This window comes from Clarias gariepinus, chromosome 7, assembly GCF_024256425.1.
Source record: "Clarias gariepinus isolate MV-2021 ecotype Netherlands chromosome 7, CGAR_prim_01v2, whole genome shotgun sequence".
NCBI classification, from domain to species: Eukaryota; Metazoa; Chordata; class Actinopteri; order Siluriformes; family Clariidae; genus Clarias; species Clarias gariepinus.
Window position 1 is genome coordinate 26,748,297 of NC_071106.1, and position 27,807 is coordinate 26,776,103.

The 27,807-nt window shown below is 39.2% G+C and overlaps 1 protein-coding gene across 1 annotated transcript in view; it reads right to left on the reverse strand.

Annotated features, from left to right (window-relative positions):
* rasa2 (RAS p21 protein activator 2) overlaps window positions 1–21,763 on the reverse strand; it is a 49,480-nt gene extending 27,717 nt beyond the window's left edge. The window contains exons 1-4 of the mRNA XM_053501209.1: window positions 21,604–21,763; window positions 7,444–7,567; window positions 2,137–2,240; window positions 951–1,045 (exon numbers count right to left, since the gene is read on the reverse strand). Coding sequence (XP_053357184.1) covers window positions 951–1,045; window positions 2,137–2,240; window positions 7,444–7,567; window positions 21,604–21,661 — 381 coding nt within the window. The 5' untranslated portion in view covers window positions 21,662–21,763. The remainder of the gene's footprint in view (window positions 1–950; window positions 1,046–2,136; window positions 2,241–7,443; window positions 7,568–21,603) is intronic.
* Between the last annotated feature and the right edge of the window lie 6,044 nt (window positions 21,764–27,807).

A 27,807-nucleotide genomic window follows, 5' to 3' on the forward strand; every position in this document is an offset into this window, starting at 1 on the left:
ATCTGGTACGGCTCCAGTTGAGTAATGATTCATGTAAGGCACTACTGTATAAATACAAACTGGATGCAGTGCAGGTCTCAAGCTTGAAAAAAAATGCAAGGGTTGCGTTAGGAAGGGCATAGGGCGTAAAAAAATCAGTGCCAAGCTTGTATGTGCGAACCGAATTGTACGCTGTGGCGACCGCTTGTCGGTAGCAGCTGAAAAACCACCACCACCACTCTCACTACTGTACAAGTATAAACAATCACTGAAATAATAATACGCTCTGTAAATAAATATTCACACTTTTATATTTCACTTGTAGTGGCACACCAAAAAGTCAATATTATGCAAATTCTTGTTAGTGTTGAGCTATAATGGTATCGTATTGTTACAGAAATGTTCGGATACTCTCTGTTGCCAGAATCGATAATATTTAGCTAGAGTCTTTTTTTTCGTTCCATAATTGAATAAAATAATCACTGTGGAGCAGACGTAACATGATAGAGTGTAACAGCCACAAAGAGACAGAGCCACTCTCTAAGAGTTTTATTTATTTATGGTACATTTTAAATGCTGTTTTTTTATTTTTTTATTTAAGCTTTGGCACAATTGACTTCTGGGCTGCTCGATGTTCTTAAAACTAACACGCAATATTTTTTGTACAAAACTACTATGTGAGTCGTACAACACATATGTTTTAACCTAAAAACAAACCGTGTAAACGTGCACAAATACCAACCAACATGCACACACACACACACACACACACAGACATACACACGTACACACACACACGTACACATACACACACACGCGTACACACACACGCGTACACACACACGCGTACACACACACACGTGTACACACACACGCGTACACACACACACGCGTACACACACGCGTACACACACGCGTACACACGCGTACACACACACACACACGTACACACACACACACGTACACCTTACCTGCACCTCTGAATTTGGATCCACAGGTTGCAGTGGGAACCAGTGCTCCTTGCCACTGTAATTACACAACTCCTCCTTCCTGAGGGCCACCTTACCTACACACACACACACACACATATATATATATATATATATATATATATATATATATATATATATATATATATATATATATACACAGGTTACTCATACACTTAACATTTCTTGTGGCAGTTAGTTAATAGAGCCTGCATCATGTTGCACACTCTTACATCTGAATTCCAAACTTCACAGTGCATAATAATTAATCAGAGCCTTAATTTATTGATCATTTCATAAATTCTTGCTCCTGATTATTTCAAGCCTCCCCTTATTTACACTAGGATCTTCAAGTCTGTCTGCTGTTGATTTTCTCACCTAAAAAAAAAAAAAAAAAAAAAACATGGCTCTCCTACTGTACCACTCACTACAAATAATTCCGTCCTCGGCACAGATGGCCAGCAGCTCCTTCAGTTCTGCTTCACTCTAAACCTTAGACAGATCTAACACGCTTTATCAAGTCATCAGTTGCTGACTTTTCCTCCTAATGTTTTAAAGTTATTTTAGACATCCAGGTGGATTTCCAGTATGTGTGTACAAAAAGTGAGTTGAAAACCTCAAAACATATACTTTTGTACTGACTGGGATTTAACTAGCCAATTAGATCACCATATAAGGAGATCTCCCCCAGCTTGTTGTTAAGCTCCACCCAGCTTTATTGGTGGGCGTGGCTCAGCAGTAGCACATTCAGATAGAATAGTGTGTCAGAAAGAGGAGAGAAACAGGATGAGTTCCAGGTTGAAGAAAGAAAAAAGTAACATCCAAGGGGTATTTCAGGGGGGACCTTTAAAGTAGCACCTGCATCATTTTCTCTAACTCTTTCTCTTAGGAGTCAAACAACATGCTGCTACAACCTTCAACTCTTTAGTTCCCACATAGAGGGGTTTTCTCTCCTGCTAGCACATCTAATTTAACTAATTAGCTTTCTAACTTTTGAAGTTGAAGTGATGGAGCAAAGAAAACACTAAAACTATGCAGGACAGGGAAGTCTTCCAGGACCAGAGTTGGGAACCACTGACAGGTAAACCCATGTAAAAAAAACTCACACTTATGTCACTATTCATGTGCATTGCTGTGTGTGTGTATGCGTGTGATACAGTATACTAACCGACAGTCAGGTCCCTCTGGAACACACTCTTGGCGTAAACGTAGAAGGAGAGACACTGGAACGGCCGGGGGATCTCGAAGTAGAAATCCTCCCCATAGAACGGGCTGAAACACATGAACAGCACATGAGGAAACGCAACAGCACACAGGGCTTCTGCACATTCATCTTCATCACACGTGCCACAAGGGCAACGTTATTGGGAAGCGAGATCAAAAGACTTTCATTCTGAAAGCAGCACGAGGACAACTGTTTTCCAAAGGTGAATAAAGGCGTGTGTCGTGTTTTTTTTTTTTTTTTTTTTTTTTTTTTTTTGGAGAAGGCAGTTTCAAAAATCAGGTCGTAGATGAGAGACTTTTCTCTTGATAATTAGTATACTCCCCATGATCACATCCACTTCAGATTTACTATAGGGCATCCTGGGCTTTTTTTTAAACATGTTAATCTCTATGTTGTTATAAATGAACACACAAATGCACACATTGTTTTTTTTTCCAGTTTCAACAGTTAATGCAAATGAATACATTTGATCAATGCTGTGTGCTGTTGTACCCAAGTACTTTCTGATAATCTTCTCAGGAAAGTGTACTGTATGGGTGACTTGTATGGTCTGTACGTCCTCAGTTATGATACAGAGAAAATACTGGAAACAGTTCTGAGAACAGTTTTAGAATCGCGTAACTAGTACAATCCAATAAGTGCTGATTCTAGAACTGTTCTCAGGTTGTAGAATTGAAAAAGCTTAAGAAAGCTTTTTAAATGGTTAAGAATTTTAAAATTAATGGCAAACATTGAGATTTATATTTAGATAGACAGCATTTGTCAGATTTTTGCAATTTCCCTCGAGATTAATAAATATTTATCTTATCTCATCTTATCTTGTGCCCTTATCCTGCTCTAAATTCTCTCTTAATAAATAAATTCTGATACTGGTTTACTAGGTTACTGACCATTAGTCTAAAACACTGTTAGGTGTTTAGTTTTTATTTTATTTATTAAAATACTTAAGGCAAAGCTAGGTCTTTGGTGAGTTTTATCAATGTCTTCCTTGTACCCTGAGAAATGGTGAGACCAGTCAAGTAGTCCTGGTTATGATAAGTGCTTTAAGGTAAGTGGTTAAGGGTCTTGTTTTTGGATTTGTAAACTAGCATCAGTGTTTCAAAGCCGCTGCGGGCAGCTACAAGGAACCAGTGAAGAGAGAAGACCTTATAGAGTTTTGTGGGAGAACTTATGAAGTCATGCAGCTGCATTCTGGATCAGTTTCAGAGGTCATATGGCAAGCGAAACAGGAGTAAGTTGCAGTAGTTCCAGTCTTAGAAAGACAAGCGAGTGAACAATAACCTGAGCGGCCTGTATGAATAGAAATAAACAAATGCATCTCATGTTGTAAAGAAGAAACTAACAGAAGAGTTGCAGATTAGCAACGTGTAACAGAACTTCACAAAAATTTGCACTTTCTGGGTCATTGTAGCTTTAGGATGTCTACAGCGAGACATTATTTACTTTTTTGTAGCACTGTGGATCCATTTTTATTAATTTCTCTTATCACATATGCCACAAACTTTCACCAGGATATTTTGGCTGTATCTTTGGGGTTTTTGTCTTCTTTTTGTTATTCTTGATCCTTGTTGCCTTTTTCCTCCAAATTCACAGATTAAATTCCCCTCTAATAAATCCTGGTATAGCTCTTCATTCACGTTTCCTTCTATGACACATAATGATTTAGTACCTTTTTGGACAGACTTGGCCCCATATCTTAACGCTCTCATGTCCACACTTCACTGTGGGTTTTTTTTCCTTTGGGAACATGAAGGCCGTACGACTTTCTCAAACACTAGACCCTAAATTCATTCGAAAGTGTTCTATTTTTGTTTCAGGGTATATTGTTCCTAATTTTTCTAAACACTTTTAATCATACATCTCTGCTTCTTTTTTTTTTTTTTGAGCGGAGTAGTTCTGTGTAAGTTGGAGGTACAATGAGATGAGTTTGGTGCAGGTCACTGCTCATCGTTCTCTAAACATTGCTCATCACAACTGTTTGCAATCGAGTAACTGTGTTTTTTTTTTCTGCCCTATCTCATACTGTAATTAATCTGCACACCTATTCAGAAATGATAGCGTCAGCTTTACTCACACAGATGTTTAAAGGATTTGCTATGCGTGTTTATGATGTCACCAGGAGGAGTTTTCGTGTCCATTGTCCAGCTTTACCACAGTGCCAGTAGTTACAGGGTCAAGAGTTATTGTGTGTGTTAATCTGAAGTTGATATATATATTGGATAACAAAAAACTGTGTTCAAATCAAAACTTCATTTCAGAGTATACAACTATATCCAAAAAAAAAGATTAAAAACAGGTAAAGATTCAGCTTCTCACTTCCTATACAAGACATCGGTCTTCAGCACGTCTTTGCCTGGTCAGGGTACGAGCTCATATCTGGAAACACTAAACGTGAGACGGGAATACATCCTGGATTGGTACAATGCGGACACACATTCACACACTTACTATCAACCAGGGCAAATTCATCACTGCCAGGCAATCTGCTGGAGGGTTCTTGGGAAGGCACAAATCATGAATGAATCGTACATGCCGACGGTAATAATAATTGTGAAGTATAATCGCACACGTCATTTACAGTACGAAGGGATGAAACGGCATGTGATTCATAGCGAGTGTTGAGAACGGATCCTTGAGAGATTTCCAGGAGAGTAAAACTGAAACTAAGTCTTGCCACACATGCATAACTGCACTTGGAGAACAGGGCTAATGTACGATAAATCAGTGGATGATTTGTTCATGAGGTATGTATTGTGTGCGTGATACAATCTATCTCTGACACAGTTATATCAAAGTTATTTTAAATAAATACTTCATTGATAAATCTTTTTGTTAAAAATAAAGATTTAACTAAAAACAATCAATAGCATTATATAAAAGGTACAATGTAACCATTTGACTGACAAGGAAAGTGGCTCAAATATAACACATTCCCAGATACTCACGGTCCTGATGTGATGTTTCATCTCCTTAAGTCATGCTGAGAATACCACATCCATTTATTTGGATATATTAAAAAATGTGCTATGTAGAAATGTGTCGATTTAATATTCTGCAACGAAATATTAAACGAAAACACATGAAAGCAAACAGCACGTGCTGCTTTGCTTTTCAGACCCAATCTTCTGTTTGCCTTGCTTGTAGATTTTTTAATCCGGGGATACGCTTTAGATTCAGATCCTCACTCTATACGAGTGCTTAGAACAATTGCGTAGTATGCGATTTTTGCTTGAGCGATACTAACAGTTTCCATGAATAGATAGAAAGATATCGACATGACTTACCATTTGTAAATATCGTGATAAGCGATTTAAATCATCTAAAACAAAAAATCTGAAAAAATGAGAGGAAAGGAGGTGTGATGATATAAGCAGCACCATTCAGATGGTGAATTGTTAAAAGATTTTGGTGTAAAAAAAAAAAACGTCCTGTGACCAGTGTTCATATTGCAAACATTTTTACTGTTAATTAGAGCAGCACGATTTGATTAAAATAAATAATAAATTGTGATTATTTCGACACATATTGCGATTTAAACTGTGATATTTGACTATTAAATGTACTATTTTGTGATTTTAAATGTATTATCCAGACTAACAGCGAGCAAACTTTGCAAATCATTACAGATTGATATGTTGGTGGGTTCGTTTTTCTAGTTCATAGGGAGGAAAAACAGTCCTGCACCATTCACCCGAACAACTGATGATAAGATCGGTGGGAAACGTCAGTGAATATCACGACAATGTAATATCATGCAGGGACAATAATAATATTCTTTTATCTCTCAATCCTACCGGTAGTTGAACAATAAGGGTAGGTTTTACTCTCAGAACTGTGTTCTGTTATTCTGCACAATCAAAAGTCCAGATTTGACGCTCCTCTCACACACACACACGATTATTAATGAGCCTTGGCTGCCTATGGCTTTTCTTGGACCATAGTCAGTAGGTCGTGACCACTGCAGACCAGAAACATCCCGCAAGAGCTGCGGATGTTGGAGTTGCTCTGACCCGGTCGTCTGGCTATCAGAATTTGGTGCTTGTCAAAGGTCCTCAAATCCTTTTTTTCTGCTTCCAACACACTAACTTCAGGGACAAAATGTTCACTTCCTGTCTAATATATCATTGTAATGAGATAATAAATGTTCGGTTGATCGGTGTGTATGTATGTATGCATAGATAGATAGATAGATACGTTTACGGTTGTACATGTATTTATATGTACACACACACACAGATAGGTAGATAGATAGATATTTTATGTAAACAACAACAACATAATAATAATAACAATAATAATAATAATAATAATAATAATAATGCTACAGATTTCGGAGAGCTGGGAGAACGGCCATGTGCGCATGGAGTCAGCGCGGTCGAATACCTCAGCACATACTGCAGACGAGAACGAACATCCGCCCACACACACATGCAACACATTACACACACTCAGCCCACACAGTCCAGCACGCATGCGTGCACTTGTGAAAACGCACACACACACACACACACACAAAATCACAGGTGGAAAATGGTTCAAACTGTGGAGCAAACGTAGAAGGCAAGTCACAAAACAGAAGGGGACAGCGAGAGAGACAGAGACAAAGAGAGGGAGAGAGAGAGAGAGAGAGGGAGAGAATTGAAGGGCTGACACGGAGAGAAGGAGACAGATAAAGAGAGACAGAAGAGAAACAGACTGATACAGATAGTAAGCTTTGTCAACACAATCCATTCTAAGTCATGCCAGTAAAGAACCATGTATCGAACTGAACAGAGTGTGAGATAGAGTGAGGTTTAGAAATGGATAGACACGGAGAGAGAGAGAGAAAGAGAGAGAGAGAGAGAGAGAGAGAGTGAGAGAGGAACGCGTGGGTGGAAACACTTCCTGAGTCAGAATCCTCTGAGAACGGAGAACAACACACTGTTGTGAAACACTGATAGAATGACAGAGACAGTAAGAAAGGCACAGTGTGTGAGTGTGTGTGTGTGTGTGTGTGTGTGCGCACGCATGAGAAAGAGAGAGAGAGTAAAAGACAGAGAAATAGTCTGAGACTAGACTAGCTAACTCTATTAGACAGTGAACTCGGATTCATTCATACACTGACTGTGTGTTTTTTCTTACTACTTAGCATATGAATTACTGGCATTTACTGATTCAACTTCTCACTTCCTATATCAGCACAAGGTACGAAACACACGGCGCACGTTAGAGAGCCGTTTCAGACGGAGCCCCTTCCTACACACGTCTCACCTCAGGCTTCTTTCACACACTTTAGTACGGAACACTTCCTCCTGGTCCAGGCTGATGGTGCAAAATGTACCGATGTCTCGGAGACGATTCGATCCGGAACCCACACCCAGGTTCCTGCCTTCACCTGAAAACATGCGCGCACACACACACACACACACACACACACAATGAGTAAATAATAAATAAAACAACTGCATATTGTAATTCCTAGTAGTATTTATTATGAATTATACCACTTATGCAAGTCAGTTATGAAGTTTAACCATTTGTGTGTATCCAACTTGTTGCTGTCCAAAAAATATACCTTCGAAAAATGATCCGTATGTAGCTGTATGTAGGTCAGACATCGCCTTATTGGTGCTCTTTAATAAAAGTACTTTGACATTTTGTTAATTTTCATTTTGTTGAAAAATGCATAAACAAAAGAAACCTTTATTTTTTTGAAGTAGAGAAATGATCAGCAGTCTGCACAGGTATTACGCTGCTTGTGCTGTTTAATATTTCCATGAATTCATAAGATTTGTCTGGTAATCATGTCTCCCGACTAAGTGGTAATAGTAGCCTTAATGTGGGAGCCCCTTAGTGATGGAGAGGAATTAGACACGACTAAATTAGGGAGAAAATCTGAAGAAAAATAAATAAATAAATAAAATAAATAATAAAAAGCCTTGGACGTTTATCTAAGTAAATTCATTTACTTCAGGCACTTCCATTAACCCTCAAGCGTGGGCTGACCGAACCCGCCATCCGTCAAGGTACGATGAAGACAAACACAGACACTTGATTGTCCTGGCAGCTTGATGTTATTCTCATATCTGACCAAGTGAACTAGTATGAGGATGTCTGTTTCCTAGAGACCACAAAGAGTTTATATAAGTCACTCAACTGCTTTTTTTCAGCAGGTCAGCATCTTTGATATAGCACAGGTTTTATGTTGAAAGCCCTTCATGTTGCTATTCCTTCTGCCACTGAACGGCTGGGAATCAACCCCCCCCCCCATTCTTGGCAACGAGAATGTCAATAGTAAAGGGGAAAAGACAATCTGGTCCAGGAGACGCTCCGGCCTCCAGCGTGCTCAGTCACGGTGGCTCTTTTTTAGAAAAACGCATTTTTCCACCCAAGCATTTGTGTAGTCAAAGTGGGCGTGATCATACATAGGCTCACTTACAAATCTGTTTGTTTTAATAAATTCCACATTTTCATTTAAGACTTTCATTAATTACACACATATGCGTGCTTCTGCACCAGAGACGGGTGAAGGCCTGGGCATTCCGTGTTACTGAATCTCGAATGCAATTACACGGAGGAAACAGATCGCTACACAGGTACTGAGTGAAAAGGAAGTCGAGGCCTGTGGTGGTGATATTGCTTCCTCATGATTTTCGTTGCTGAAGAAAGATCCAACGGGGAGAAAATGCTATGATGACGGACCGGTTTATCCTGGTCATCGTTGCTGTGGATGTGGAATTGATCCAGGAGCGCTGGGCACAAAGCCTGGGATACAAATTCAAACATTACTCTAAACCCTAATCCTAACCTCACTAACCAACAAGGAAATCGTTTGGTGCTTTTTCATTCGGTTTATAAAAGCTGCACATAAAAGCAGTCAGATATTCTTTTTCTGTGTCTATGTGTGTGTGTGTGCGTGTGCATGCAGATATGTGTGTGTGTGTTAAACTGCATCATGTGTAAGATGTGGTTAAAGGCGAGAAGTATTAACTTCCTCCCAGAATGCACTGCGGCTTCCAGCAAAACACTGATTCAGAAAAAAAACATGTGGCACACACACACACACACACACACACACAACAACTGTTAGATATCACCCAAACACATTACACACACACAGTACAAACCAGTAATTAATACACACACTTTAGTGGAGTGTGTTGATTGAACAGGCTTTGATATTTAGTAAAACTTATAATATAATATTATAATAAATAAATAAATAAATAAAAACAAAAGAAATATATCAATACAATGCTAAACAATGATCTGAGATCAGTCAGTCTACAATAACACCGCCTACACACAGTAGTAGTCCAGGCCTGGACCTGTTTTCAAAAATCAATTGAATATATAGTGAACGTAGTAGAGTTGGTGGTTTCCATCCGTTCTTTAACTTCTTTGAGAAGATGAACGTCTTAGAAACAATAGGATTTCAATCATTTCTTTGAAACAATCAAAAGCCTCAAAAAACCTAAAAGTGTAACATTATCCGGCTTTATCCATTCCTCTACCAGCTTTAATGTGTGTTTGGGGTCATTGGCAAATTCAAACATTTAGTTTGGTTCAACTGGCTAGCGGATGATTTGAGGTTAAGCTGAAGAATTCTGCGGTAGTCCTCCTCCCTCACCTCCGTCGTTATTCCCTTCACTTTGTGGAATGCACCAGATCCTCAAGCATCAAAACATCCCCAAAGCATAATCCTACTATCACCATGCTTCACATTTATTACTGTCTTCTTGGGGTTGAATGACTTACCTTCACTCCTCTAAACAGAGCTCTGGTCAAAACTTTACTTCAGGTGGCTTTCGTGGTTAACCCCAAACGATAGTCAAGGTTAAAGAGGGTCAAGTTTGGAGCAGAGGCTTCTTTCTTGGATGTACCTTTCAATCCACGTGATGTAAAGCTCACTTGAGTGTAGACTATGACACTGGCGATCCTGTTCATGGCAGGCCTGTGCCTTGGTGGGTCCTGGGTTGATATGGACCATTTGAATGAATTTCCTCTTAGCTAAGGGTTTTCAGGTTGGGTCTTCTTCCAGACCTAGGGAAAGTGCCTACACCTCCTTTCACTTGTACTTACGGGCAATTGATTGGACTGTTTTTGGAATCTGAAGTTGCTTAGAAATGGCTCAGAGGAACATGCCTGAATCTATCATTTTCTTTATCAAATCTGCACGGAACTTCTTGGACTTTCCGGTTGTACTGCATCTTGCTCAATCCAATAAACACTTTTCATGTTGGCACTGATAAGCTACAAGCTGGGCTCAATCATGATCACTAACAGGAAGCTGAGACACCTTCGGCCTGGCAAATTAAAAGATGTTTCAAGACTTGCATCACCAATTAGGTGGTTGCATGTACATTGTAAACCCTGTATGAATAATTTTGACCCTGCCTAGATATCAGAAAACCCAAACTAAATTAAACCTTGTGCTCCAAATTCCTGCGGGTTTTTTCCCTTGAACGTATACCCGTATGCTTATTTTACCTCCAGGAAAAGGACCGGTTCAAAGAAGATCACTAAAAGTCTAATATTGCCATAACATTAGCGCTCATGTTGAGTTTATATACTTCTGACCACAACTTTATATTGTGGTTACTGTATATTGTAAACATAGTTTATAGTTAACATTGTATATCATGGATATTTTAGTCGAACATGTTCTTTACAGTTAAATAATGATGTAATCCTAGCTTCTCGATGGATGGAGGCTACAATATTTACAGTAGCATATGCAAAGTTTTTTTTCTTTTTAATTCCATGTCCAAATCCAGTCTCGGTAGTGCCTGACCTGAATCAGCCTCGGCATGCACCACCGATCAGAGTCTAAACCATACGAGTGGGAATTCACATCTCTCCACATCATGTACAATGGTGTTGTGCTAATCTGACATTAAAGCAGTATAAATACATAAATAACTGCATAACTTTTTCAGTTTTGTCCCACTGCCCGACTAGCTGGTGGTCTCACCCTGGTGACCAGTGAAAATACCCCCCCCCCCTGCACACCCACACACAAAATCAGTTATGATACCAAAGTTTCATAATTTCAGTTCATGCCTATGTGTATACAAGCACAGTTCTCTATTCCAGATAATTCTAGAAGAGAAACCTATCTATGGTAACACAAACACAGACACACACACACACACACACACACACACACACACACACAAATGCAACATTCCTCAGTACATACCTCTCTGACACTGCTGATTGTGTGATGTCATACACACAGAGGAAGCATAATGTCCCAAAAGTAAAGCTTCAGGGAGTCTGTGACAGCAACCAATGCCCTGCAGTTAACTCTCTATCTCACTCTTTTTCTCTTTCACACACCTACACACACACACACACACACACACACACACGTACTCACAGGTGCGATCTGGAGGGAAACGAACATGTGCCACTGTATGCATAGCAACGGAAGTGTACGCAAACCAAGAGGGCATAGCCTAAACAAACAAGTCTTACACACACACACACACACACACACGCACGCTACCGACACATTGGAGCAAAGAGTGCTCGTTTTCTCTCTATAGGGTTCTGGAATTGTAGACTTCGGAATGTAGAACTCCAGTGTCCCACTGTAACAGTCAGAACATTCTAGAACAGCTGAAAATCACATTATGCTCTAAACTCATTTACAGCTGAGGCTCAGGTAGACTGGAGGGGATGCAAAAATCTTATCCTACATATGATGACTGCGTGAACGTAGGTGTGTTTATATATGTGCATATAAGTCATTTCCAGTGTACAAAGCCTGTTTACGCTTATGTGAGTCCATGTTCCCAATGATCACAGATCTCTATAATCAATCACAAATCCCCACAGTTCCCAATGATCAATCACAAATCACCACGGTTCCCTACGACCAATCACAAATCACCACGGTTCCCTACGACCAATCACAAATCACCATGGTTCCCTACGACCAATCACAAATCCTCATGGTTCCCTACGACCAATCACAAATCACCACGGTTCCCTACGACCAATCACAAATCATTACGGTTCCCTACGACCAATCACAAATCACCACGGTTCCCTACGACCAATCACAAATCACCACGGTTCCCTAAGACCAATCACAAATCACCACGGTTCCCTACGACCAATCACTAATCACCAAGGTTTCCACTGACCAATCTTTGATCACCACATTTCACTAAATCCAATCACTGATTACCATACCATATCATGAATCACTGGAGGTCTCAATGACCTACCACTGATCACAATGCAGTCCAAAGTCCCATCACTAATCACCATGGTTCCCTATGACCAATCACTAATCACCATGGTTCCCTATGACCAATCACTAATCACCATGGTTCCCTATGACCAATCACTAATCACCATGGTTCCCTATGACCAATCACTAATCACCATGGTTCCCTATGACCAATCACTAATCACCATGGTTCCCTATGACCAATCACTAATCACCATGGTTCCCTATGACCAATCACTAATCACCATGGTTCCCTATGACCAATCACTAATCACCATGGTTCCCTATGACCAATCACTAATCACTATGGTTCCCTATGACCAATCACTAATTACCATGGTTCCCTATGACCAATCACTAATCACCATGGTTCCCTATGACCAATCACTAATCACCATGATTCCCTATGACCAATCACTAATCACCATGGTTCCCTATGACCAATCACTAATCACCATGGTTCCCTATGACCAATCACTAATCACCATGGTTCCCTATGACCAATCACTAATCACCATGGTTCCCTATGACCAATCACCAATTACCATGGTTCCAGGGCCAAACGCTGATTCCCACTTTCCCAATCACTATAATGATTTACAATGACCAATCCCTGATCCACATCTTTTCAAATGACTAACCACGAATCACCATTGTTCCCTCTAAAACAAACCTCTCAACTCCTTGGTTTCCAAAAACAAATCACCATGGATATTAGGCCAATCACTAGTTACATCACAATGATCTCTGTCACACTTTTCTCTGTCATTCTTAAATTGTCATAGATATTTATCTAGCATAGTATAAAACCGTAAATTGTTATTTTGTCATGATCCCAGCATGACTGAAATATCAAATCGGACTAATCCGATGTTGTGGTTTATTTCCGTGCAACAGCATGGCTTGGACGGTAGTTCTAGCTGTAACAAAAACAACAGGTTTATATTAATGCACTCCATCTGTTATTGTTTCTATACTAACAGCTCTTTCACAGGCACTCATAGGGCAGATGCTCTAATCTTAGACTAAAAAGAGACTAAGAAGATAATTAAAAAGTGGTGGAAAAGAAAAAAATCAGTCAATTAAAGTCAATAAAAAAGAAGATGTGGTAAGGGAATGTTTTGGTTGGGGTTGGTAAAAGAACTTCGCATTATAAACATCCAATTATAATGTAACTATAAACCTAAAAAGTACAATGTGCTGCTTCACACCACACCGGCCTTTTGTAATTTCTTTTATTTCTTTTTTTTTTTTTTCAATTTTACTCCAAGTCTCTTCCACTAGGCGTTCATTTTCAGTTTTTTTTCGTATGCAAATGATCATGACGATTTTATGACTTCTAGTCAAAATGTCACTAGATTTCTGGGAGGAAGCAGAAGTGAGTCTTTACACTCCTGGTTGGTTGATGTTTTTTTATGTGATGTAGAAAGATATATAGTGGGTATGAATTGGCAAATGATGAGAATGCAGAGAAATAGAGTTAAAAAAGGTGAAACTCTCATTCTCTTTTATTACAGCTGAACAGATTTTTTTTTTTCAATCGCCAAGAGCTCACAGGTTTGAATCCCGTTGATGCCACAGCCATCCATGCACGTGGGGTCTAAATAACAAAACCGCCCATGCTCACTGGGTGGGAGGCATGGCAAACTCTCTCTGCCTCCCACCTCTCTCTATCTCAGTGACAGTAGCTGATCCTGTGAGCTCATGGATGCGGAAGAAGAAAGACTAAGTGTGTCACACTGTACTCACACAGCAGGAACAACGGTATAAAATGACTTGTCTTCATGTGTCTCAAAGGTAGCACATGTTAGTCTTTGCCCACCCTGGTCAGTTTTAAGGTGATTGGGTATTAATTCTGCTAAACAAGCATCACTTATTAAACTACTTTAGAAATTTTTTTTATTGGTTTCCACTAACACAAGACTAACGTTATAGCGTAAACCCGTAATGCAGACACAGCTAATCACACACTGCTAATACTGCACTTTCTCTCATAATCTGGCTAAACTCCATCACATTCCCATTAGTGGTGATTTTCAGATTATTTATAACGCACAGAAACAAGGTCAGATTAAAACACGATCTGTGTTTGTAAACCAAACACAAAAAAAGAAAAAAAAAAAAGCCTCGGGGTGTAGAAATCGAAGCCTAAGCGAAGTTAGAGTGTATCTCATCTCTTGTGTGGTTCCAATTTCATCAGAATAGTTTACTGAGATGAGGACAAGATAGACTGGGGATTTTGCTGTAAAATCTAAAAAGATGGCCTGCAGCAACGGAAGAGTACAACGCCTAGTAGCAACCAGTGCTACTAAAACGCTGCACTGGTAATGCGCTACCTAAAGCGGAGTTCATTTGTGCCTCAAGGGAACAACACTGTCAACACACGCGCGCACTGCTCTTGGTCCCAACAGGGACTTTAAACGTTGACGGCTGAAGGCACAGCTGTAGCAGCCGGAAATCAAGCTGCATGAATGACTCTTGCATATGTACTGGCATTAGTTTTCTGCATCAATGCACAACAAGCCAATAAGGTAAACAACAAATCTCGAGGTTTTTAATACACGTCGGTAGTTGTACTTTTGAGCCGTCATATTACTTTTAAACGTGTGGTAAATTTTTTATCACTTGACAGATATAACATCTGAAACACTATCATCAGTTGGCCTTACAATCCATTTGTATATAGTACTTGTATACATACTACTATACAAAGAACTTTTACCATGAAATAAACTGCTTTGTTTGCATTTAATTTATTTGGCCATACTCAAGTCTTTCTGTCTCTGATTACGGAAATCTTTAAACCAAATTCACGTAAGAATATTGAATGCTGTGCCAAGTGCATTCATATTTACGGTACAAAAGATAACGCTTGTGTTATAATGCACAGTGCAATATATATCTAATGTCCACTATTTTAGATGCAGTCAGATGCACAGCAAAAAAATTACAAATAAAATTAATCATTATTTTAACATTTAAAGTATTATTTAGGTATTCGTTAAATAGATCTAAAGATACGCTTTAGATTTACTCATAAACGTGTCTGGCAGTATTTTGGTAACAAACAGGGTTGTGCAAGTGTGCATGGAGGGGGAGAAAGCGCTGAGATATGAAGCTTATGGGTTTTTAAAAGACACAATAATGTAATATCTCCAGTAAAACTGTGAAAATGACTCTGGAAATAACTTTTTTAACAACAATAAACATCAATTGGCTTGTAAATTAATCCCAGTTTATACCAGAATTGAAGCTGAATGTGGCACGTCTTGAACTGTCAATGTCGCAAAGCAGCTTAACAGAATAAACTTAAATTTACATTTTCATTATTCAATTACATATATCTTAGGTCTCATATGTCCTTAACACGTCCCAGAGGTCCTTCAAAATATGTGTTACCGCCCCTGATAAAAAGTTGGATAAGGAAATTTTAAACTTCAAACTCTATTTCACTCCTCTTTAACACGTGCCATTTCAGTGTCTATGTAAATGAGCCATACCTGAGTCACGCCCCCTACAGTAAACCACAGGGCTAAACAACAAGCTGGAGGAGGTCATTTTCTTATAAGGTCATATTAGAGAGCAAATGTACTTGACTTTTTGACACCCTAGCCAATACCTAAATAAATAGAAGAGGGTAAAACAGGAAAAGCTCATACATTTTTGTTTGCAGACCAGAAATCTGAATCTTGATGTCTAAAACGCGAATTTTCATAATAATTCCTATTTAATGGTCTGTGCAGCTACAGCAAGGTGCAGGCTAAAACAGTAAGCTGATATTTATTTAAGCTTTTACTGTGCGTTTCATACCTCAGCATTTCGGTCCATTATTCCTCAATATTCCTTCTGTTAAAAACAAATATTTGCACCACCGTGACAGACAGAAAGAATGCTAAATTTTGGTGGGAAAACAATAGACCATTTACAAACTCTAAAAACTCCTTTTTTTTAGTTTTAGCAGTTTACTTCTGTTCATTAACTTATTGGATATTAAAATCAAGCCGCAATAACACTAGATTTCATTAGACTTACTTAAAAAAGCCTGTATTGACACACAAAGTTCAAATCTGATAGAACTTCCATGCGATATATTTTCATACAAACTTCGAGTTTATTTGCAACTTGGGAGGGCTAGTGAAAAAAGGAAGTGAGGCAATATCTGAGCAACAGCTCTGACGTACGATTTAGGTTTAGTAGTGTAGCTTTCTGAGAATAAGCACTCATACGTCCTAATTGCTCCAGGTCTTCTTCTGTCTCAAAGGGGTGAGGAAGAAAAATGCTTGGCCCCCTTAATTACTGCGTATACTATTCTTACTTCTTCTTATCTATTATTATTATTATTATTATTATTATAATAATTATTATTTCTAGACATAAAATAGAATTCAACACTAGCATGATGGTCTGCTATGATGGTCGCACTATAATGTAGCTGTTACTTCTATACAACTATAAGAGTACATTTTTAAAGCTTTATGCTGGCCTTGTTCAATATTCATCCATTTAAGTGAGTGTTAGCCTTGTAGCCTAGCTTATGAGACACAGGTTGATGTCAGGGGTGTCAGTACAGAATCCTCAGAAAGACTGTAAGATGATTTTGTGAATGAACTTGAGCCATTCACCAGCATCATTCAGTTTAATACTGAAACGACTTTTCACACCGTCACACTCTCGACACAGCGCTGAACAGTCGATAGACACACTTCAACCAAACCGCTGGTGATTTGAGCGCTTCCGTTATATATATATCCTCCATTAAACAGTCCACTGTGGCCATGTCCCAAATGACGCACTCTATTCACTGCACACACGTATTTAGGACAACAGGAAACGGAAATAAAGAAGCTGTACATGTTTTGTTATGTGACGCATTTCTGAGTTCAAGCATTTCAGTGTTTTTACTCGATTAAACCTTGATTTTGTACTGTATATACAAGTAATATTCGTCTGTGATAACACACTTTTTTCCCCCATCATGTTAAAAAAAAAATCAGCATGCGTTGAAACGCAGGTTTTAATGAAAGAACACAAAATACTGGATTTTTTCTCTTTTAGGTCATTAACATGCACAAATGTACTCTGCACAGCATTGGAAAGCTATAAGTACTGATATATTCATAATGTAAATGTAATTAAAAAAAAAATACAGAATAATGAAAATGTTTAGTTTAGAGCAGACGTTTAACTTGAAAGGGTTTAACACGTTAATCCGTATTACTATAATGAGCAACAAACTCTCTAAACAAACAACACACTAAAGCTGGGATCAAAATTCTGTGTTTGTAAGTCGATTTAATGAATTTAATCATTAGGTCAGTGTTTGATTCTGAACTGATTCACACTTTTAAATTATTTAGCTAAACTTCCAAATGTTAAACAATCTAAAAATGAGGAATTCCTTAAAAATATACCATCACTTTGGTGGAAAATGCAAGCTGAAAATATATCTCTTCTTCTTTTGACTTTATGAGCTATTGCTGCAAAACCGCCACATACTGGCCTGGAGTGCAAAGCAAAAGTTTTGCCAGACAAAAAAAAAAAAACTATCTCCTTGATCGTGACATGACATTTGAACAGTCCAACAGCAAGACTCACAGAATTTCATAGCATGTTTCTTAGGTACTTTTTGTAAGTCTAACACTTCAAAAACTTGTTTTATAATAAAATATATATATATAAATATATATATATATATATATATATATAAATATCTGCTTGAAACAAATCAGGAAACAAACATTAATGCTATTGAATCAAACAGAAAATCTGAATGCCCAAAAACCTAATAAAATCTGACAGTACATCACACACACACACTGTCAGTGTTTCAGTCTAAAACTCAGACCCCCCACTCATTATGTATCTTCTGTACACTAACTGCACAAGTAGTAGTTCCTGTAATATGATGACATACAGAATGGTTTCTACATACCATAAACAAATAACAAAGCCTAAAACGAAATCGATACCGACAGGAATTACAAAACGAGTACAAAACTACTTAATATCAATCAGGGGTTTCGCTGAACACCTCAGCTCTGTTGCTGCCAGCAATTAAAATCTGTAGTTTTGAGTTTTATGTTAATGGTGCTATTGTGTTTAAATGTTATCTTTATGGCCAACCTGAGCTTGATTTGTGAGCAAAACTTAGACGCTTAGATGCCAAGAGGGCGGAAAGGAAGTGCCTCTGCCATAGTGCTCAGCTTAAACACTGTTACTTGCAAACGTTTCTCTGCATGCTCCATGCATGCGCACTTACAATTAATGCATGCTATCTGTTCGTTTGTACAGTAAGGTGCGCTAGGCCTGCTTCACTATGTTAGCATCAGATGCCTATGTATTTTTTTAACGCGTACAGATACATCAAGAGAAAGAGCAAGACCGCTACCCAAAATCAGTATCTGTACTGACTCACCCTTATTTAAAACCTGCGTGATCCCCAGCCAGAGTGACAACTCCAACTGCCATGTTTTTCCATGACGAAAACTACGAGGCTTTTTTCTCTGAACTGGACATACATGCTCCAAAACTTGCAGCCTTTACACCCTGCTTGGTGAACCTGGCGAATGTGATGCCGCATAACCCATAAAGCCTCCTATTTAAAAGTGGCCACTATCAAAATCTTTTTTTTATATATATATATATATATATTTGGTACCACCACATGGCTGATTGGGTGTTTTATGTGAAAGGAAAAACCCAACATAAACAGATAATCATCTCTAAACTCAGTGACGCCTAGTGTTTGTATGATCTGCCCTCATCCAGTTGGAGCAGCTTCGAGAAATGTTTTTAATGCAAACATGCACACATTCAAGAGAGGACGAATAAAAGCCAAATTTGTCCACATGCCGATGATGATGATGATGAGCTTGAGTTACACAAGTGAGTTAAACGTAGTGGCGTTTAAAAAAGGTCAATCATAAAATAAAATGCAATACTTGCATAATAAAAAAATTAAAGAAGACGCCTAACGGATTCCATCATTAACCTCTGGCTGCACTGTTCAGTCGAAATACTACATTTATTATTGTTTATTATTATTTTATAATGTGCATTTGCCTCATACTTTATTTCGTACATGACTGTTGGAAGAAATTTGTAAAAAACAATCAGCAAATTTTGTCTGCAGTATAAGTGTAAAAGTATGTGCCCTGTGCAATAGCCAAAAACAGTTGGGAAATTATTTTACCCTACAACAGACATGTAGAGATTATAAATGAATAATGTAGAATTTAACCCCATTACACCAAAACATTAAATATGGAACTCGCATTTTCGGTATCTGTTTGGGATAAAGCACATCCCATTTGAAAAGAAAGCAGGAGCATAAGGACAGCTGTCTTAGGTCCTTATCTTGGACAGATTTGAAGACAGATTGCCAGTGAGAAAGCAATCCCATAAACCCGTTCACTAGACCATGAAAGTTTTACAAACGTGCCAGACTGAACGGTATTGTTTACGATAAGGCGTAAATAACCTTCCTGTCATGCCTACATATTTAGGAACTAAAAATAATATTGAATATCGCTTCCGTAAATAAAATTGACTATAAAAAAGAGTTTCTTGATGGGGATGTGATGTATGATTATGTGATTAACGCAGAAGGGTATGTTTAGGACTTAACTGATTAGTACTAGAAGGCAGTACAAAGACCTGCACTGATGCTCAGGCTATGTGGAATATTTCTCCTGTGTTTCATCTACAGTGGTACTCTGATTTACTCTCTCATAGTTTATACAGGTTGTGACTAAGTGTAAGGAGAGCTTCAGTTTATTTTCGGCCAAAAAAAAAAAAAAAAAAACTCTTAATTATAATGTTTTAAAGGTAAACATGATGTTCAAACTTTCAGATTAAACATAATCTAATTCAGATTAAACACTTAAAAAAAATGAATTTAGATAAACTGCTATAGACCACAAATCCAACATTTACATCCATCCATCCAGCTATCTATCCATCCATCCATCTAGTTAGTGTGTTTTCAATTTCTGTGAATTATGGACATTAATCGAGAGAGAACACTGACTTTTTTTCTTTTTTTAAGTTAGTTTGATGTTATTTCTCAAATTTTGACATTTTATAAAATTTAAACATATATTTAACCACAAGCAGGAACATGGGAAATGTAGTGAATTTAAATACACCCTGTGCTGCGTTATCAGATTTGAAGTAAAATAAAGTGTGCGTGTGTTTGTGTGTTTATGTGACTAAGTGGAGCATCAGTCATTTAAAAAAAGCAGCTAAAACTCTTAATAATATTTTAACGATGAACATGATGTTCTACCCCTATCAACTGTACAAAAAACAAAAGATGAGTTTATATAAACTGTTGTAAACCACAAAGCCATCATTTGTTAGATCTATCCGGTAAGTGTTTTCCAATAAATCATTGCCAATTAATGTGACCAAGCAACAGCTGTTGACTCCTGTCCCATTATTAATTACGATCTATAAAGATTACTGACTTTTAAAAAAAAAAAAAAAAATAGTTTGTGTAGGTTGTTATGGCCCTAATTCAAACATCTGAAAGAATTTCAACAGAATAGGAAGAATACTTAAACACAAGGAGGAACATGTACAATGTAGTGCAGTTGAAGCCATGCAGTCTTTTAAATACACACCATGCTGTGTTATCAGATTTGAAGTGAAATAAAGTGTGTGTGTTTATGGGTGCTGAAAGGCACTGCGACTTCCTGTGCGAAGAATTTCGCAAGTTTTTGCTGAATTTCTCTTGTGTGTGCGTTTGAGTGTGATTCACAGGCAGGACTCTTCACCTCCAGTACACATCACTCAGCTCCACGGCTCGGCGGCCAAGTCTTTAAAGAGTTGAGAAAAAAGGGGAAGTGAACTCGTTTTAACTTTTATGTGCGCGTTAAAAGGTTTCAGGGCTCCACCGCTGAGCTCATCCCGATGCCGGCCCGACTCACACACACACTCTCTCTCTCTCTGTCTCACACACACACACACACACACACACTCCTCGCCAGGTCGATATGTGTGTGTAAATATCCCCATCATTAGACCCGAGCTCGTTTTAATCCACGGTACGTTGCTGTGTTTTGCTCCTACCGCGCCCCTCTTCGTGTCGATCACACACTTTCTTTTTAGGGGTTTCTCAACCTCTATCCAAACACACACACACACACACTGAACAAAGTAGTGAAGGTAAACGATTTCACACTTACAGATTTTCCCTCGCAGACTTTGTAGAATCCGGATTTTCGTGTCGTCTTCTTCCGCCATGGTCAAAGCTTTGTGTATGAGTGTGAGTGTGTGTGTGTGTGTGTATGAGTGTGTGCGCGTGTGTGCGTGTATGTGTGTGTGTGTATGTGTACAGTAGCTACATTCACAGAGTACTGAACGCAACTCTCGGGAGCGCCTGCTGTCACTACCCGATTGTAAGTGCGCATGCGTGGCACTTTCACGCATGCGTACCAAACGGCGCATTTTGCGACGTGCCGCGCATGCGTGTAATTATACGCCCTTAACGAGGGATGACAGGATTAATCAGGGCGTTGCAAGTGCACGTTTTTAACGCAGTTTGGTTGTTCGAAAGATTATGGTCGCTTGAAATATTAATTTTTTTCAAAAAATCACGTAATGTTTATGGTAAATAAACAGGTGTCTAAGCGCCTCTGTCCCATAACCAGGTTATTAACTGGCCACATCGTTGAACAGGACATGCGGGAAAGTGACAGAGAACAATATGAGTCTTATTACTTAGTTATTATTGCTGAAAGATATAGAAGTGTTTACAGACAAGATATTAAGAGATGACACAGATATCTTAAACGGCATAAAATAACAACAGATAATGTTATCGGATTGTCATTTTTTAAAAAGATACAAATCTGAAGCCTTTTTTTTTGAGCCAATAAACTAAGTCAGAAAGTAATGTAAAAACAATTAAGCATAAAATTCAAAAGTGACTCAAAAATTACCCACTTTCCCGTTGTGCATTATATAAAAACTTATTTTGGTCTTATCAGCACTTGCTGTTCAAGGCTACTGTCTCTCCAGTCACTGCTGTGCAGGTGTGAATGTGTTATATCAGTTCATTTGTAACTGTGATGTGAGCAAAAATGGACCACCAGTTCTTTCCAACTACATTCCTTTCTAGAAGATGAGTCCACCAGTATGCTTCCAGTATTCATCAATGCATTTCAAAGTTCTTAGCCCAATTTTGGTATTTGCAGTTTTCTTAGTGGTACTTTTCTCCCTGGTTGCTTTCTTTGCTTGATGTACACTAGGCCTAAATCTTACCCTTTTGAGAGTAACAGAGTAATCTTTACCACGACCACAGGATATGATGGCATGACTATTTAAGAAGCTACTCACTGCATTAGCTGGGGTGAAATAACTTGTTGAACCATATTAATCACTGCAGTCATTCTTCAGTGAAAGGCTCTGACCTATCTCCTTAGTTAAATCCCAGTGGTGACTTTTTTGTGGTCGGGCAGTGTATAATACAATCTTCAACAGTGTATAATACAATCTTTAATAAATCATTTGATATTTAAACTTCTAACAAAATGTTTAAAATGTTATAAAGTACAACTTTAACAGTCTGAGATAAATATTGAATATTGTCATGAACGGGGTGTTGTGGCAGGTGTTGAACGCCGTGGGCGGAAGGAGCAGGCATAGAGGCAGCGGGGTGGTGTAACCCAAAAGAGTCTTTTTAATAATAGTTAAACACAAAATATAAATAAAGATGCAAACAAAGGAACAAACAAACTCAAACCATACTTAACTTTGTGCTAACAGGGGCTCTCTGGCAAGACACAGGTAGGGGGAGACACAAAACACGTCCTGTGGCGAGACACAGGCAGGAGGAGACACAAAACACGTCCTGTGGCGAGACACAGGCAGGAGGAGACACAAAACACGTCCTGTGGCGAGACACAGGCAGGAGGAGACACAAAACACGTCCTGTGGCGAGACACAGGCAGGAGGAGACACAAAACACGTCCTGTGACGAGACACAGGCAGGAGGAGACACAAAACACGTCCTGTGACGAGACACAGGCAGGAGGAGACACAAAACACGTCCTGTGACGAGACACAGGCAGGAGGAGACACAAAACACGTCCTGTGACGAGACACAGGCAGGAGGAGACACAAAACACGTCCTGTGACGAGACACAGGCAGGAGGAGACACAAAACACGTCCTGTGACGAGACACAGGCAGGAGGAGACACAAAACACGTCCTGTGACGAGACACAGGCAGGAGGAGACACAAAACACGTCCTTTGACGAGACACAGGCAGGAGGAGACACAAAACACGTCCTGTGACGAGACACAGGCAGGAGGAGACACAAAACACGTCCTGTGGCGAGACACAGGCAGGGGGGACAAACACATAACAGGACACAAACGAGGCATGGAGCTGAAACTGGACACTAGAGAAGAACGGGAGACACTAGAGAAGAACGGGAGACACTAGAGAAGAACGGGAGACACTAGAGAAGAACGGGAGACACGTAAAGACTAGAGAAGAGACCAAGAGAGGGACGGGACGAGGGCTAAAGACATGGCAATCAGCTAGGCATGGCTTTTAGCTAAACATGGTTAAGCTAAGCTTAACCATGGCAGTCAGCTACACATACACCTAGCTAAGCATGTCTTTAGCCCCAACATGCACTAAGCTATACTTACCTAATAGCTTAAACACACTAGGGAATAGGGGCACAGAAACACAGACAAAGGATACCCAGTGGCTAGGCGAGGCAGCCCTCCAAGACTAAGTGAGGCGGCACTCACAAGCTAGTCGTTACTCCAAAGCCAGGAGGGACAGCACTCTAAACCTAGGCACACTGGGACACTAGGGGGAGAGGAAACACAGGACAGCCAGAGACACAGAGGGGCTATGGCTAGAAGCATGCTAGTACTGTAACTGTACTGTAACTTAACATAGAATTTAGCTAATCATGCTCCTAGCCACACACACACCTAACTACTTACCTGCTCTAGCTAACCACAAGAACACAGGAGGACAGGACTGAATCAGCTCCACTAACACAGACACACAAAACATACACAGAGACATTGCCAATAAGAGAGCCCAAGTCAACACAACTGAAATCAAAGTACAAACTAAACATATAACAAAACAGAACAAACCAAAATGCCCACATAAATGACAGTGGTGGTACCAAAAATGCTCGACCCAGTTTCCCAGTCTAAGCAGCTATTTATAGATTGATTGATGGCTACCTCGGTTCAGGTGTGCACCCGCATCACCTGACCGAGGTGCCTGCTGGGAAACTGAGTCGGCCAACAAAACTACAAAATAAAAACAGTGGCCTCTAGTGGCGGACCCTTACAAATATGTTAAATATAGAAATGTAATTTCCCATACAATTGATCTTGGATTGCGAGTAACTTGATCTGCAAGCATTTTGGAAGACGAGCAACATTTTTAAATAGATTTTAACTTGATAAACGAGCGAGGTCTTCTACCACGAGTAGTACACATGTGCTTTGTCTGCCAAGCGTCACATGATCACATCCAAGCCAATGGTTCTTCAACCAGGTTGTTCTCTCTCTCACGCTGCATGATTAAGGGTAATCTTCTCCCATGCTCAGTCTCAGTGCATGTGCTTCACTCATATAGTCAGCATCAGTGCTTGCATGTTCTGTTTCTTTTAACATTGTAAGCATGTGTGTGTGCGTACGCGCATAAAGCATTTTTTTGTTTTGTGTCCAAGTGTAGTGACTGTTGTTTAGTAGCTGTACTGCAAAAACAGCCCCTGTAAAGAAAAAAATGTAAATAAGCTGTAGCAGTGTGGGAGATGATTCTGTTTATCAGCAATGCAACGTCACATTTCCGCAAAATCCTCAAAAGGAGGCAAAAACAAGTGTCATTAGAGAGGTTGTTTGTTAAAGAGGTTTGCAGACAGAGCATATTCCGATAGTGTGTGTGTGTGTGTGTGTGTGTGTGTGTGTGTGTGTGTGTGTGTGTGTGTGTGTGTGTGTGTTTGTGCGCATGTGTGTGTTAAAGTTGTGGTTGTGTGATTGGCGTAACTAACTGTTACTGATGGAGCCAGCGAATGATAGTTACAGTAGAAATTAACAGGGGAGAAAGTAGTTTTATATTCTTGCTGGTACAGTACATTGTGGCCAAAAGGCGAGGAGAATAAACTATGGAGGTGAAGGACAGTCCTGAGAAACGTACAAGATTAATATCTATCCCGTATTCTACTTTAGAATAGCAGCTAACTTTGCTGTTGAATCATAAAAAGAATGAAATGGAAAGAGAGTGCACTAGGTTGCACATTCCCTTGTTCCACACAGAGAGGGATTTTGAATTTGGTTTTGTGTTAAAAGCTAGTTCTATTTGTATCTTATGTTAGCCATTAAAAAAAAAACACCTCAGACAGCTCAGAGACAATTCAGCAATTATTAAGGAGAAAGTGTTGTTTAAGATGACATACCATGATCCTCTAACATGTTTCTTGCTTCTGTGACTAGTTATGGGTTTTGGCAGGCAGGTGCTCTCCCTTCTTTCCAGTACCGTGGACCAGACCATTCTTAGCCCATTATAGTGTTTAGTTATTATATATTATAGTAAATAGGATAAATCAAACATTTAATTAAAAAAAGTAAGAGTCAATTAATTTATAAAATAAATCTGTATTTAAAAAAATCTATTGCAATGACCTAAAATAAATAAATGAAATTATTAGCTTTGCTTTTATGAATTGTTTTATTAGGAAACTCACATATACCCAAAAAGGTTTGAAAAGAAAATATGAAAATACAAAAGAAGTGATCAAATTTGCAGCATAGGGGCCATTATTGTAAACATTTGTATACTAAACATTGTTGCTGTCGTCAACCCAGTTACCCTCATGTCAACTGTCTTATTTAGCTATATTTTGGGTAATAATATCTTGAAAACACAAAATAAGATGGAGTTATATGTTTGGATAGTTAGAGAAATGGTATATCAATTACGTTGCATATGGTAAAATTATGAGGAAATTAAAAATGTTCATAGTAACTATCATACTGACATTTTACACAGTTTTGGTCTGTATTTGGCATGAATTATTGTCATGGTTTGTTCAGGGTGCTCTGAGCTCCTGGACCTTGTGTTTTATTTTGTACCCTTCTTTTGACATTTGTGTTGCTTAGCATTTCAGTTCTTCTATTTCCTGTTTATGTACATTGTTTTTTTTTTTAGGCATTTTTGATTATGTCCTATATTTAACCATCTGGCTTTTCTCTGTTTAGTTGCCTTATTTTCACTCACTCACTTATCGTCTATACCGCCTTTTTATTCTGTATACTGGGTCGCAAGGGGGGTGCAGTGGGGTACACCCTGGACAGACTGACAATCCATTGCAGGGCTCACAAACAGATTTTCACACACTCATTCACACACTACGGGCAATTTGGAAACACAAATTAGTTTAATCTGCATGTTTTTGGACTGTGGGAGGAAACCGAGTACCAGGAAGAAATCCACCAAGCACACGGAAAACATGCAAACTCCATGAACACAGACCCAGAGGCGGGAATCGAGCCTGGACCCTGGAGGTGCAAAGCGACAATGCTGACTACTAAGCCACCTGCCTTGGTTTCAGTCCATGGAGAAAGGGCCCACATCATGTGCGCCATCTGAGAGCCCACAGCACAAAACATAAAGTAATCCTGGATGAGAAGCTCCTCATGTCATGCAGCATCAAAGAACAATGGCACAATATGCCAAAATGTCCACAGTCAGGCTTAGAGAGCAGCTCAGCAACATTGGTTCCACAATATTCCTGTACACAACCTGCAAATGCATAAATAAGAACAAATAAACTGTGATTAAGTAGTTGCAGGATTTGCAGAAGCAACAGTTGCTGCTCAGTATCGAGTTGGCCCAGCTCCAAGAGAACTTCATTGAAGAGTCCTGTTTTCTTTCAGACTCATGCTCTAATAATCCAGAGTTCTCCACTGTTAAACCAAAATAACATACTATTGTTGCTGAATTATGGCCTGTACATTATTGTCATGCTCCCCTGCAGCGCTGCACTTTCCTATCCAGGCCTTGCACCAGCCTAGCCAACCCCAGCAGTGCCCTCTAGTGCAACGGTGTCTTGCTTGCTCCACAGTTGGTTTAAGGACATCATGTGAATGTTGTGCCTGCAGTACATGCTGGTGCCAAGCTCTTCCCAAAGGCTTATAAAGTTACCACTCAAGTCTTGAGCCCTAGCCCTGGCAAAATTGAAGGTTTAGTGTCTTGCAAAGTTGCAAGTAAGTTACCCCTGGATTCTGAGCCAGATTCTGGCTACACTGTAAACCCGAAGTTGGCATAACTTAAACATAAATTTTTTCGAGTGATGATGTTTTCAATTTTAAGTAAACAGGACTATCAGTTTTTTGAGTTTGTTGTA